This window comes from Sinocyclocheilus rhinocerous, unplaced genomic scaffold, assembly GCF_001515625.1.
Source record: "Sinocyclocheilus rhinocerous isolate Xijiao unplaced genomic scaffold, SAMN03320098_v1.1 scaffold1430, whole genome shotgun sequence".
In the NCBI taxonomy this organism is placed as follows: Eukaryota; Metazoa; Chordata; class Actinopteri; order Cypriniformes; family Cyprinidae; genus Sinocyclocheilus; species Sinocyclocheilus rhinocerous.
This window is the reverse complement of record NW_015636039.1, coordinates 218888-233400: the sequence shown is the minus strand read 5'-3', so window position 1 is coordinate 233400 and position 14513 is coordinate 218888. Positions and strand designations below refer to the sequence as shown.

At 36.7% G+C, this 14513-nt stretch overlaps 1 protein-coding gene across 1 annotated transcript in view; it reads right to left on the bottom strand.

The window, feature by feature from the left end:
* Positions 1 to 9855: 9855 nt before the first annotated feature.
* Positions 9856 to 14513, bottom strand: part of LOC107747615 (tropomodulin-2-like) — a 49301-nt gene continuing 44643 nt past the window's right edge. Inside the window, exon 10 of the mRNA XM_016562214.1 lies at positions 9856 to 12475. Within this exon, the coding sequence (XP_016417700.1) occupies positions 12444 to 12475 (32 nt within the window). The 3' untranslated portion in view covers positions 9856 to 12443. The remainder of the gene's footprint in view (positions 12476 to 14513) is intronic.

Sequence of the window (14513 nt, the reverse complement as noted above, 5' to 3'; positions counted from 1 at the left end):
TCAAGGTTGCAAATGGAATGTGACGTCGCCAGGCAGTCGACCAATCAAAGACTTTAAGCGAGCGTCGCGTCCCTTGCAGTGTACATTCACAAACGATATGAAGTCCAATAACTGTCTCTTGTTCTAAATCTTTTAGAAAATATGTATTTATTCCATTTTTAATTTAAACAGTGTATATTTGTAAGCATCTATTTAGAAAGGAAAAGGGATACATTTTATAGGGATACTTTCAAAAATAGGCCCGCCTATCTTCAAAACAAGAGTACATGTTGAAAACGTGTTATAATGAATTATTTTGTCAGTTTTAAAGCTGTTTCGTTTAGAATGTTGTGAGTTATTTGTTTAGAATCGCAGCTTTGCGCAGACTGAAGAAATGTAACACTCTAATGTGACCAAACAAATTACACGCACTCTGAAATGCTTCCAGATGTATGAAAAAAAAAATACTAGTGATTTAACTGAATGACAGTAGCCTACTGTACATACAGACAGTATTGCCTGAAATGTGAATCATTTAAGTCTGCTTCTATGTATCTAATCTTAAACATAGACAGTGAGTACACAACATATAATCCAAGGTTTGTATTTTATTTTTATTTTTTTTAACCACATGACCTGATTTTAAGAGAAAGGGGAAACAGGTGTCTACAAGTTGCTGGATTGTGGTTGCGCAGGTTCAGCTGTAGGCAAGCAAACAATCAGAAGGGAAACAGATTCAACCGACAGAGAGAGACCACTACATCATTTCACTTTTGACAGTGCTCTCATACATCTTTTCTGATTCCCATCAGTTCTCTATTGTTATTGCAAATTGAAACTCTGATGGGCGAAACTGGACTGTTGTAAGATTTTTGTCTGTAACATAGTCTGTGTGCATTAGTCACTTCTCACAATTGTGGCAATAGGCTTAATCCACTGTCCTGTTTTATGCAATCTTTATGATTCCAGTACAAGTGCATTTAAAAGTGTTAAACCTTCCGGTCAAAGTTTTAAGTCCACCTGTTTAGCAAGAAGTGAAATACCACAAGTGACATGTAGATTTGTAGTTGGTAATAATACATAAGGAAAGTTCCTGTACCTCAACCGTCAGAGCATGCATTAAACAAGCAATAAAAAGTGATAGTGATTTCTCAAGAAAAAGTTCGGGATCAGTAATTAGATTGATCAAAACTGACAATAAAGACTTGTACGTAACAAAAGATTTCTGTTTCAATAAATATATTCTATTACATTTCCTAAGAATTCCATCAAAAAATCCTGAAGAAAATGAATTATGGTTTCCATAAATCTAGCTAAGCAGCACAACTATTTTCAGCATTGCTAATAAGAAGAACTGTTTCTTGAGCATCAAATCATACCAGCATATAGACATTAGTCAGAGTAGCGCCTATTTTTAACAGGATGAAGACAAGGCTGTAACAGATAAAAGTACAACATGTTCAATGGATTGTACGATCATTTAACAACATACTGATAGTTTAGCTGACAAAATATGTTTCCAAAAGACTATCAGTAGACAAAAACTCCATACTGATGTGATCTAGGACCTTTAAACATTGCATGCCACTGTAAAAGTCTATCCTTCACAGCCTCACTTTTATACATGTAAAATTCATTATGGCGTCTAACCTGACTAAGGTCTATTAGAATGATTTTTGAAAGATCATGTGGCACTAATTTTTCACACTATTTCTGTGTTCACCATATTTTTCATCAAAGCCTTGGTGAGCATAAGTGACTTCTAACCAAATCTAACCGACTACAAACTTTTGAACAGTAGTGTAGGTGTAGAGATTCACTTCCATTCAGACACAATGTAGTATCAGTGAGGCCAGGTCTATAGCTGTAGGCCAGTCAAGTTCTTCGCTTTGGGCACAAAGGTATTGTCCAGAAAAGCACCCTCATCAAACTGCTGCAAGAAAGTTGTATGTCATTGTATGCCACATTATGTTTTCACTGGAATATCTAAACCTGTTAAGTGGAAGAGGGCGTTCACATATATTTGGTCATATAGTGTACTGTTCATCTGAGAGTACTGTAGTACCTGTCTAAAGAACCGCTCTGTGCCCTACAGGAAGGCTACATACAAGTACAAGTAAACATGCATGGAAAAGTGTTCAACAAGAATAAAATATATGCATTCACTGTCCTAATAATACAAATCTGCATGTTTTTTCACGTTGCCTTTGTACCTAGTAATTTTCCCCGACTGAATAAATGACGTCATGTACTCTATATGACTTTAATGTCAATCCAGGTTGCAGTCATTAGGAGCAGCAGGTGCTGTATGTTACCCAACACCCTCAGCAGACAATAGACCTGCCGTTCTGCCTTACAGGCCTCCTGTAAATCTCATTACTGGATGGCTGAATGAATCTGCACCATGTTTTGTTTATTTAAAGCCTAATGGTTCCATAATGTCATTAGTGTACACGCATGCACTTATATCCTCTAATAGAATAGAGCTGAAGTGTGGCAGAGGGGTCACAGGGTCATGCATATTTTAACAGAGAAACCCAGGGCATCATGTGATATTCATTGTACCCACTTGCAGGTGAGAAGAAATGGACAGATGTTCTACTGGAGCAGGAGCATGTCTTTTAATCATGGTGGAGGACTTAACATTATTAGAGTGGCAAATTAACATTATTTAAGCTTTCACAATTCCAGGTTATATAGCAGTATTTATTAATTCAGGTTTATTTATTTAGGTAGGTACCCTAGATGTTCCAAATACCTAAGTATTTGACTTATTAATCAACTATTGCTTTGCAGATGCTATGTTCCGGGTGCTAGTGTGCAGACGCTAGTGTGTTGCTATGAGGTATAGGATGCTCTGGATGGTTGTTAGGGTGTTTACTCTGTAGAGACAGGTTAAACAGACACTAACTGAATAGCAGCGTAATTCACCAGCCTCAAATACATTTTCTCTTGATGGAATGTTACTGTTCTTTACATCCTTATCTGTATCTTTATATACATGTTTGGCAGTATTTTGTTTATGTAAAGCTATATAATGAATAAAAATTACAATCTTGCCTCTTGTAAATGAAATAATTGTATGTATGGTATTTAATAATGTATAAAGTCCATCAAATGTTGTCAGCTCTGTTAAATATCACAAGCCTTTGATGAATAAAATCACAAACACGACATTTGTTGTAAATTAAATTTGTATATACAATTGATAAATATATATTATCATTTTATAGACAGAAAATTAAGTGGGATGCACAAAATTCATTTTACTTAAATTTGAAAGCGGCATTCAACAACAAAAAATGTGTTTAGGTTTCTACTGCATCGGTCTCTGAAAAAAAAAAAACAGCAGTGATTTATTTGATGGTTATATCAGGTTAAAACCTTATTAGCACACTGTACTCTCATTATAAAAAGAACATATCTTTGCCCCCTTTGCCGATATGGCTTGGTTCCCTCCTTTTAATCGTTCACAAGGCAAAAACCATAAGTTCAACCAAAATAATAGCACACCTCTTCTCAACAAGCTGCATTATTTGACCATTTTAATTCAGGTTCACTGGACAAGGACAGATTGTGTGAGAAACAGGTGATGAATACAAATGTCAAGGTTTGTCTGAACATAAGCAGTCGGTGTTGGAGGGGTCACAGTGGTCTGTTTTGGGTTCTGGATGTTCTTACGGCAGGTGTTCAAGGGCCCTGGAGGATTATTCATCTGAACGAGCTCACGGCATCTGTCCTTTCTCATGTGTTATAGCTCACGCAGATGCCACTTACACAAGCACTATTTCATTTAGCCTAGTTAATGAAGTGTGAAAACATCATCTGTGTGCTATTAAACGAAGGAAAAAGGGGTGTGCTGTGCAGGCAGGGATTCATATACAGGTCATCTCAAAATAGACAGATGTAGCCCATGGCCTTTAATCATTGGACAGTAGATAATGGAAATACTGAAATAAGGGATGAGTCATGTCATTTTTGTCTACTTTCATCGTCCTCTCCTTTATTCCATTGATCATCTCTCCTCTTTTTCTTGTCCCTCACGTCAATTTTTATACAGTCATCTTCCACTTCAAACATCAAAGCTCCTGATCAAACATAGGAACGTGTCAGGTGAAAAAGCTCTTTATTTACAATCTTTATTCTTTGTTAAAATCAGTGATCAAGAGACCTAGTATCAGCCAATACAATGTTTCAGTAATACTAAAACACATAATATAGTACCAGATATAACATAAAGCACCTGTTCATCCAAAGTATTAAACTGTAGCTTTTAGTAATGTCATATGCTGTGATTCATTGTAGTTCATTGCTAGTCCACTACCTCAGAATGTAAGTATGCACTAATGTGATTTATCTCGGAGTTGGTTTGGTTTGGTTCATGGGTCAGAACTAATGGTACTGAAAAAGGCACTGTTGTGTTACATATAGCACTTTTGTACCGATATTTCAATCACTTTTTTTGTCATTAAAACACAAACCCCATAATACTATCAGGTTTACACTGACCTCTATTGGTCACTGTCGTTACCACATGTAATTCGTCTTTCTGTGTGTAGATGGCGCACATGAACAGATAATGAATGACCTTTTGTCGCGCTTCAGAATGTGGGTTTTGACAAGTACTAAACAGCATGTCAGCAAAAAAAAAAAAGTTATTTCCCTTTGTAAAAAAAAAAAGGCACATTGCAAGTTAGTTTGTGCACAACTGTTTTTGTGGTTTTCATTTTTTCTGGGTTCAAATGAAATTAAAATTATAAAATTATATCTATCTATCTATCGTCTGTCTGTCTGTCTGTCTGTCTAAAAACTGCCTTTCCTGACTCTTCACATGCATGGATTCAGATGCTGCTAACCACAAACACAGTTTACAGGTCATTGTTTAAATTTTGTCACACCTAGTGTTTGTCCTCTGCCTTTCAAGGACATTTAATACAAAGTGACTCGGTGTTTACTCACATACTACAGATATGAGATCACACACACAGACACACACACACACACACACACACACAACTATGCATAAGCTGTGTTAGTGTGGTTTCAACTGAAAAAAAAAATTAAATAAAGAAAGAAAAAAAGAAAAAACAATGGTGGAACTTAAACCTGAATACACACCAACTCATGGGGACTTGTGTCACCGTGGGGACCTAAATTGAGGTCCCCATGGGTACAGAACTTTATAAATCATACATAATGAGGTTTTTTTTTAGGTGTAGGGTTGGTGTAGGGCGATAGAAAATACAGTTTGTAAAGTATAAAAACCATTACGTCTATGGAGATTCCCTACAAGGATAGTGAACCAGACAAGTGTGAGTGAGTGTGTGTGTGTGTGTGTGTGTACTGGTTTATATATCCTGGTGGGGACTTAAACCTGACTACACACAGACTCATGGGGACTCGTGTCACGGTGGGGACCTAAATTGTGGTCCCCACGGGTACAAAAGCTTATAAATCATACAGAATGAAGTTTTTTGAAAGTTTCAGAAAGTTTCCTGTGAGGGGTTGGTGTAGGGCAATAGAATATACGGTCTGTACAGTAGAAAAACCATTACGCCTATGGGATGTCCCCACAAGGACAGCAAACCAGACATGAGTGTATGTGTGTATGTGTGTGTGTGTGTGTGTGTGTGTGTGTGTGTCAGAAAGGGATGGAAAATGTTTGAGGCTGACGTCATTAAACATATATTTTGACCAGATGTATTCATCATCTTCTGATTAGACTTGTCCCAAATGGCCAGAGGGGTTTCCTGTGAACTCATTTTGGCTATGTATGTTTGGAGTCAAGGAGAAACCACAGTCTTCAGCAGACAGCACCAGTGAGTGATCTATCAACTGGGTTTGGAATCAAATTTCAGAACATCTAAAACATTACTGGATCCTGAAAGTAAATCTAGCACATGGATCTGTGGAACAGACACATTTCTGTTTATTATTATTGTGTGCAGATTAGAGAAAACAGAATCTGATCTGAGGCCAAGGTCACCTAGTCGAACAGAAGAAGTGTGCATTTTGCACTCACCCTTAATTTCTATGTGCAGTTTATATCTGCATCATTGTTGCCATCTGGATTTAAAAGAGCAAATACTTAAGATAATATAAGGATTAAACCATTATTGCAGTGATTGATATGATTCTGGCATGTTGTATGTTTAGTAACAATCCTTTTAACCCTAACTGATGCAGTGAGTAACTTTTTATTTCTCAAATAACCATGTCAGAAGACGTACCCATGTACATATTCAAGGATGAAAATACTTGGGTTCATCAGGCTTAAAAGACTAGCCACCAGTGTCCTGACCTTAACCTCACTGAAAGTCTTAGGGATGTGATGGAGACGATTTAAAGGGATAGTTCACCCAAAAATGAAAACTAGCCCATGATTTATTCACCATCAAGCCATCCTAGGTGTATATGACTTTCTTCTTTCAGACGAATTCAACCGGAGTTATATTAAAAATTGTCCTGGCTCTTCCAAGCTTTATAATGGCAGTGTGCGGTTGTTTCTGTTCAACAGTCCAAAAAGAAGTCCAATAAAGCACATCCATTCATAATAAAAAGTGCCTCACACGGCTCAGGGGGGGGTGAATAAAAGCCTCCTGTAGTGAATCGATGCGTTTTTGTAAGAAAAACATGGGTTTTTAGTGTTTTGTAAGAAAAACATGCATTAGAAACCGGTGGCAATGGCCACTTTCTGTTTAAAAAGCATATGGACACAGGTGCTCCTTTTGGGATACGGGTGGGCACGGTTGTTTCCTATGGGAAACGGATGGGCATAGGTGCTTGCAGAGGGAGACTGACTGGCACTAGTGTTCCCTGTGGGAAACCGGCAGGCATGGATGTTAAGAATCGGATATTGAGGCCACGTGTTCTGTGTGGAAAATGGGCAGGCACACGTGTTCCATGTAAGAAAGATATTCACCTTCTAAGATCAGGCTCTATTTTAATGCACACGTAATCACCGCCAATGGGTGATAACAGTGTGGAAGGAGCTGCCACTGGTTGGAATAAACTGGCGAGGGTGAGAAACCTGAGGGACACCAGAAAACATGGTTGCTCCCTGTGGGAATTCAGCAGGCAAGGGTTTTCTCTGTAAGAAAGAACTCCCCCTTCTAAGATAAGGTTCTGTTTCAATGCACACATGTATGCTGCCCCTGTGTGTTCCTTGTTGAGAAGGGGCTGCTACTGGTGCTTCCTGTGGGTATGGGTTCTCCCTGTGGTAAATGGGCAGGCACAGGTGCTGCATTTGGGAAACAGGTGACCACGGGTGATGCTTTTTGGAAACCAGCAACCACAGATGCTTCCTGCTGGAAACTGGCAGCCACTGAAACTCCTTGTGAGAAACAAGCATGAGTGGATTTCCCATTTTGATGGTTGTTAGGTGTCTTCAGTGGGTGTAAGGTGCAAGACGTGTCTCCTTGACAAATCACTTTTGTTCTTTTCTTGTAAGCTGTGTTGGATAAAAGCATCTGCTAGATGAATAAATGTATATCATGGTGAGTATTCACATAAACAAGGTTGGTTAAATCAGACATGTCAGTATATTAGATCCATGCATTAGGTCTTAAAGTGACAGCAGCCTAATATACTTGCTGTTTGTGTACTTAAACAACAAAGGAAAAAGAGAAAATCACTCACTGCTCTTGACTGAATAACTTTTGTAGCTTATATATTGACTAAACTATATTTAATTCATACATTGAAGACTATATGTGTTATTTTAAATTGATTACTTTATTCAATTTCTACAGTATTTCACCTGAATACTATTATTAGACCTACCTGAAAAACGTACTGTATCGCACACGTGCTACAGTGGTAAATTTATTCATCGCACAGACCAGTTTTTTCGTAGCACGTGCGACATATATGTCGCACTGTACAGCCCTGGTACATCAATTCATTTGTATCTTTGTTCTATTTAATTTGTGCTATTTGTGCTTGTAATTTGTTCTGATGTTATTATTATTGTATGTTTGGAGTTATTATTATCTTTACTCATTTTTAATAATGTTTTTGATTTATTTTAGTTAGGCTGGTTTTGCTGTGGTATTGAAATTGGACTAGAGAATTGTGGTATATAATATTTTATTATTCTAATATAACCATATTTATTAGAATACAAGGTTACATAAGTCAAAATAAAATCTTTTGAATAATTAAAATGTTTAAAAGGGTTCAGTTGAAAATGAAAATCAAGGAACAAAAAATAACCTGAAAACAAAAAATTCAGCATTGGAATATAAATGCTCATTTATAAATGTTATTGTGCTTCTTTCTTTATCTCTTTGAAACTGTGGTGGGTCAAAATAAAAAAAATAAAAAATAATAATAATTAAAAAAAAACATTCATTGATTTCATTTTACTCATTTGAGTTTTTCAGGAATTCTCCAGTCTGCAGGTCTCCAGGTCTTTCGGTGCGTGTGCACAAAGATGCACACACACACACACACACAAGGAACTTCATGACTCATTTCCCATGTAGCAGCAGTGAGGTCTGTTGGACTGGTGTTGGTTAAGGATGAGATAATCTCTGCTGGAGTTTATGACAGCTGGAATGATGTATTCTCAATGACATCATGCGCCTGGCATCTCCAAAATAATCCCAGAAACTGGATCTGGGGCCGTATGTATAAAGCCGCTCAGAGTAAAATTTTTGTCCTAAGTGTGTCAAAATTCTGAGAATGATGTAATTTTACTCTTATTCCTAGATTTAAGAATAAGAGTGATTCATAAAGGTTCCTAAGTGTTAAGACTAGGTCCCAGCTCCTAAATTATTTAAGAGAGCTGGAGAGGTCTCCTAACCTAGTTAGGAGTAGCAAGATGGCAGCACAGAGGAGGAAACAAACACTTTCCAGCGAGTGTTGTGCTGCTGTGACTTTACATGAGCAGGCTCACTATTGGCTGATTCAGAGGTTGAGGTCAGCCATTTTGTGTTGACATCTTTGTAGTCCTTAGTTCACAACACTTAAGTGTCACCTCAGTCAACACTTAAGAATCAGTCTTAGACTTTACTGAAAGCTGCTTTTAGCTTCTTTATAAAAGTCCCCTACTCTTAGAAAAGTCCTACTTTTTACTAAGAATTTTTTGACACTTAAGTCAAAGCTTAAGACTATTCTTAAGAGCATTTCTGAGAAGTTTTATACATACGGGCCCAAATTAAAATAAAACCTCACCTGCATATTTCTCTGTACCTCCTCAGCACACACTGCAGTCTGCTTTTGTGTTTGAAAAAGGTTAAAGGTTGTTTCCCAGTCTAGAAGTGCCTGAATGATTGTAACTACCTGATTGACCTTAGAAGACAAACTGATCTTCATTTTACAACTTTTATGAATCTATATTTATCTTTTTAGGCTGTACCAAGATGTTGAAATTCATTCCTTAAAACTTATGTTAGGCTTATATTTAGTAAATATTACAGTGCAGACTAGCATCTATGTTCACTAGTATTTATTGAATCAGTTTTAGCATTATTTTTTATTCTTTATTTATTTTTGACATACAAATGATGAATTGATCATAGTCACTGCTAGTCATCAATAAACCTTACATAGATAAGTAACAAGTACTAAATTATGGTTGCTCTTTTTATTTTGCTTCTTTATTAAGTGCTTTATTTTGGTTGTAGTTATTTTAAAATTATTCATTTTAGTTTTTCATTTATGATTTAATAATTTTATTTTGATCAACCCCAGTTTGAGATATATATATATATATATATATATACACACACACACACACACACACATATATGCAAAAATGTAAATAAATAACTTGTATTAAACTGGTGAGATGTATAATACGTATTTCATGTTCAGTTGTCAACTCTTTGGATCTCACAGCACGGTTAGAGAAAGAAAATGAACAGACCAATCTGTAAAAACATACATGTTATTGAGGACGTCTGATATTTTACAGTTGTGTGTTATTAACAGTACATAAGATTTCCTCTTCTGGAATCCAGACATGTAGTATCAACATACAAAATTGCGGCAATATAGGAGGCGTTTAAGATACATGATATTTATATGTATATCTATATATGCGTGGAATCTTCTGAAGAGGATTTGAGATGGATATTTCAAATGAACTCATGGTAAGACTGCAGAGTTCTTTCTTACAAGCACAAGCTTTTCGCAAAGCATGAACCTTTAACCCATAATCAAACAAAGATGGAATGAAACATGAACCATAACTTGAAAAAAAAAAGAAAGAAAAAAGATTTCATACAATTCATCATTTGTTCACAAAGAAAAAAAGAAAGACAAACACAAACTCAGATTCACTTGATACACAAGGCTCTTACAAAACAGAACAGTACAAAACAATGAAACGCAATGTCAAGGCGAGAAAAGTTGGTCCTAGCTTTTGCATTTAAAGCAGGTATACAACATGTTCCCCTGTGTAATCCAGCTATATAATCCATACCGGGCATGCTCAGACTGCTTAGTCCGAGATGCCATACTTTTGTGCAGAAGGTCCATTTGGTAGCTTCACCACCTTCCTCAAAAACGTGCCAAAGCTTATGTGCTCTACATTATATACCACAATCAATGAACCTCGTAGGCTACTCACAGAAAATGGCAAGCAGTATAAAGGTTAATTCAGTATTTTACACTGGTGTTAAGAAAGCATGTTAGATCACGAAAAGATAAAGCTTTGCTTTACAATGCAAACATGCATGCGATCGCAAACGTGCATGTATGTTCGGGGCTCTGGCTGCACCAGGACCGCTAAATGCTCACAGAATTGGTTGCCATTTAAGATGAAACTTTTCTCATCCCTCTCGCTCTCATTCAACTAGTTCCCTAATTTCCTCTTTAGCACAGACCATGTGCTTAAAAAATATTGGAGAGATCCTACATAAACTAAAGGAATAATCCACCACAACTTGAACGTTTTGTCATTTACTCACCCTCATGCTGTTCCAAACCCATATCTGGTTATTTTTTTAAATGGGACAAAAAAAATTTTTTTGAAAAAACTTCATGCAGCTATTTTCCATATAAAATCTGTAGTGACTACATCTTGTGCGTTACATCTTTTCCAATCCATCTGGCAATTGGTTGATGGTGAACCAATGTTTTTTTTTTTTCACTGCTTCAATGAATGACTTAAATTTCGTTTTAACCCGCATACAAAACTATCGTATTGTCTTCATAGCACATAACGTGTTTGACAGCTGTGGTTACAATAAACTGTGTGAAAATACTTTTAAAATTCAACTTTTGTGTTCTACACACACACACACACAAAATACCAGCATACATGTTTGGAAAACTTCAGGGCAAGAAATTTTGCTATTTGTTTTTAGGGTAAACTATTCCTTTAATAAACTCAAAAAAATGAAATCCAAACCCCTATTTCCTGTCTGATCTCAGCTAGAGTCCTGAAAATGAGAGTACTTAGGTGTTAGTCTTTGGCATGGTATTAGAAATGTCATTTCAGATTTATCTACAGGAAAGAAACTCTCATCTAAATCTATAATTGACGACTACATTGCATAAATGCTCACTTCCTGTGTTGAAAAAAAGAAGAAAATATCCCTTAGTGCATTGCTCGGTGGAAATAAACCTCAACAGTTTTTAAGTCCTAAGTGAAACTGGTCAACCTTTGACATTCATTTACACACCCAAGGTTGTCATTAGTGCTGATCTAGTACAAGTTTTTCCATTTCCAATGACATTTGATGAAAATGGGGCACTGATCTTAAATTAGCACTCTTAATTCCTCAGACACACAGTATCAGCTGTTGTGTTTTGGGAATAGAGGTGAATTTTACAATTCGAATTGTCTCAATCAGCATGTGATGCAGTGTGGAAGCTGAGAGTTTTTGAGACGACCCAGCTGCCCAAAGACATCCACACACAACCCATGCCGATAGAACTACAGCTGCACAATCTTGTCAGACTCACGGTGAAGCTAACGGTGAGAGTATAGATGACTTTTATTAAGGAGTGTCTGTTATGATCTGCGCAATTTATTAGCCATTAGCTCTGTTCAAACCTGTGCTCCAAACCCAGACTCGACAAATCTAGATTTAGCTCACATTAAGCGGGGAACACAGCAGATCCAGTCCAGTTGAGTCTAGATTTGTTCAGAGTGAATGTGGGCGACAGGTTCTGATCCAGCCCATCCATGAAGAGATCACTATAGCGCTTGAGTGCATGGTATGTAACCGCTGCAACCTGTTTAGTTTCGTTTCAAAGAACTTGTTCAAAGAAAAGAGCAGAAAAGGTTTTACACATGCAAAATATGAACAAATGAATTGCAGCTATAAAAACAAACAACAATAAACAATAATAATAATACATAAAAAGATCATTGAGTATTAACATTAGGGAGGCAAAGTATCCAGTTGTGTCCCTTCTTCAGGTGAAGCAGCTCCCTCAGAGGGTTTGGCACAAGAGTCCGATGAGCTTGAGAGAGAGAGAGAGAGAGAGAGAGAGAGAGAGAATATGCTCTACACATCCTTCTCTACTCGCTTCTGCCGCACTGAAAGAGAAAACAGAGACGTGTTAGTAATCGGATACATTGACAGCATTCATGCTGTGAGCTACGAGAACCTTTAATGAGATCTGCTCATTTAAGACGCTTAATAAATTAGTGTGTTAGTCAATCCTTCATCCTGTTACAAAGCTACACACAATTACTAAATTCAGCCAAAACTTGTTCTGTGTCATGAACAATCAGGTCCCCCTGCACAAAAGCGTCTTCACCCATTGTAGCAGGTATGCTATCAGTTTCCTGTTACAGTACAACAGCACTACTTTAGACTACTGTATTATACAACCGCTGATATCAAAAGTTTATTCTTTCACATTTTATTATTTGCATGTTCTTAATGATCAAAGGTATTATGAGATTTAATAAGCTAGCTGGCTAACAGCACAGCAGGATGCTGAGCAGTTAAAGAGTAATATTTAATTTCTCAAAGTATAGCTTTATTTACTATTACAAGCGACATATAATTTAAAAGACTTATTATTTATAGTTGCATTTACATTTGATTTTTTTTTAATAGTTCACCCAAAATGAACAATTTGTCATCGTTCACTAACCCTCATGTCATTCCAAACATCTATAACTTTTTTCTGTGGAAGATATTTTGAAGAATGTTGGTAGTACAATAGTACGAGGGTAGAAGAACAGTTTTTATGCCCATAAACTTTATTTGAATGGCCAAAAAAATAGAAGACTGAGACATTTCTCAAAATATCTTCTTTTGTGTTCCACAGAAGAAAGTAATGACATTAGGTTGAGTAAATGATGACAGAATTTTGTTTTTGGGGGGTGAACTATACCTTTAATACTACATTTAAACGTACATATGTGAAATGTGTAGGTTTTCTAATCAGGCACCGAACTAAGTACAAATTAAAGACCTTTCAGCCAATGTAATTGCTAGGCAGACCCAATTGTAAATGACAACAGCCTATCTAGTCTGTCTCAGATCCAATTAGGTTTTTTAATCAGCCTGAAGGGAAACAACGATTTATTTTGAAGGTACTAGGTTGATAGGCGGCCTAATAATTAGATATGCCAAAACTGCCAGGTTAGTTTAAGATGCTTAGAAGCAAGTAAACTAGATATTCATAACCAGTTCTGCTTAGCTGTCTATGAAATAATCAGTTGGATAAATAGGTGGAGGTTTCATGTATTAAAAAAAAAATACGGGAACCAAATGACCTTCGGTTTTGTTATCAGGCATCACTCATGCCAGTGTCAACAAAACACCATTTTAAAATACTCTGACAGAGTTTGTTGAAATACTTATTCAGCAGTGCAGCAAATAGAAGTGACTTATCTTTTTTAAAAAGTTGATTGTTTTTAGTGAATCGCAAACATTCAGAACAACTAATGCTAATGAGTAGGATTTTAGAAAATCAAACACGTTCAACTTTCAACTAACTGTGGCATTAGTTCTTTTGTGATTTCCAATCCCTATTAGTAAGCTATTCAGTTTTGGACAGAAATTCTACACGTATTTTATGCTAATTTCTACAGGGTTCTTTCTAAGTGGGCAGTTCTTCGACAGAACAAGCAGCAAAGTGGACCAGACGTTATGCCTAAAGTCAAAAGACCGGCTACATAAGACTACTGCTCTGAGCTGAAGCATGTTAGTGTTTTTGTTCTTGTGTGTGATTTCCAGCAGTGGACTGTGTTTGGTTAATCAGTGTTGATTAGTTCACTTCTATATAAGGCCTTGAATTCACAACAGTGAGGATCTGATAACTTATCACACCCTGTATAACCTGTCCAATGTACAGGTGAGTCAAACAAACGGTCTTTAACAAAACTCACACATCATCTTTCAAAATGTGCTGTTAGCAGTCATGCCAAAGGTTAAATGTCAAACCCATGCTCTCACACATGATACCTAAAGACACTGGAATAGAGCTTGACGCATGGCATCATCTCACACGTGTAAAGCACACGGTGTGCGCGCTGTAACATAAGACTGGCAAACTGGAGACAGATCCAGACTTCATTGAAGAAACACAGAAAGGAAAAGAAAGTCCCATGAATAAAA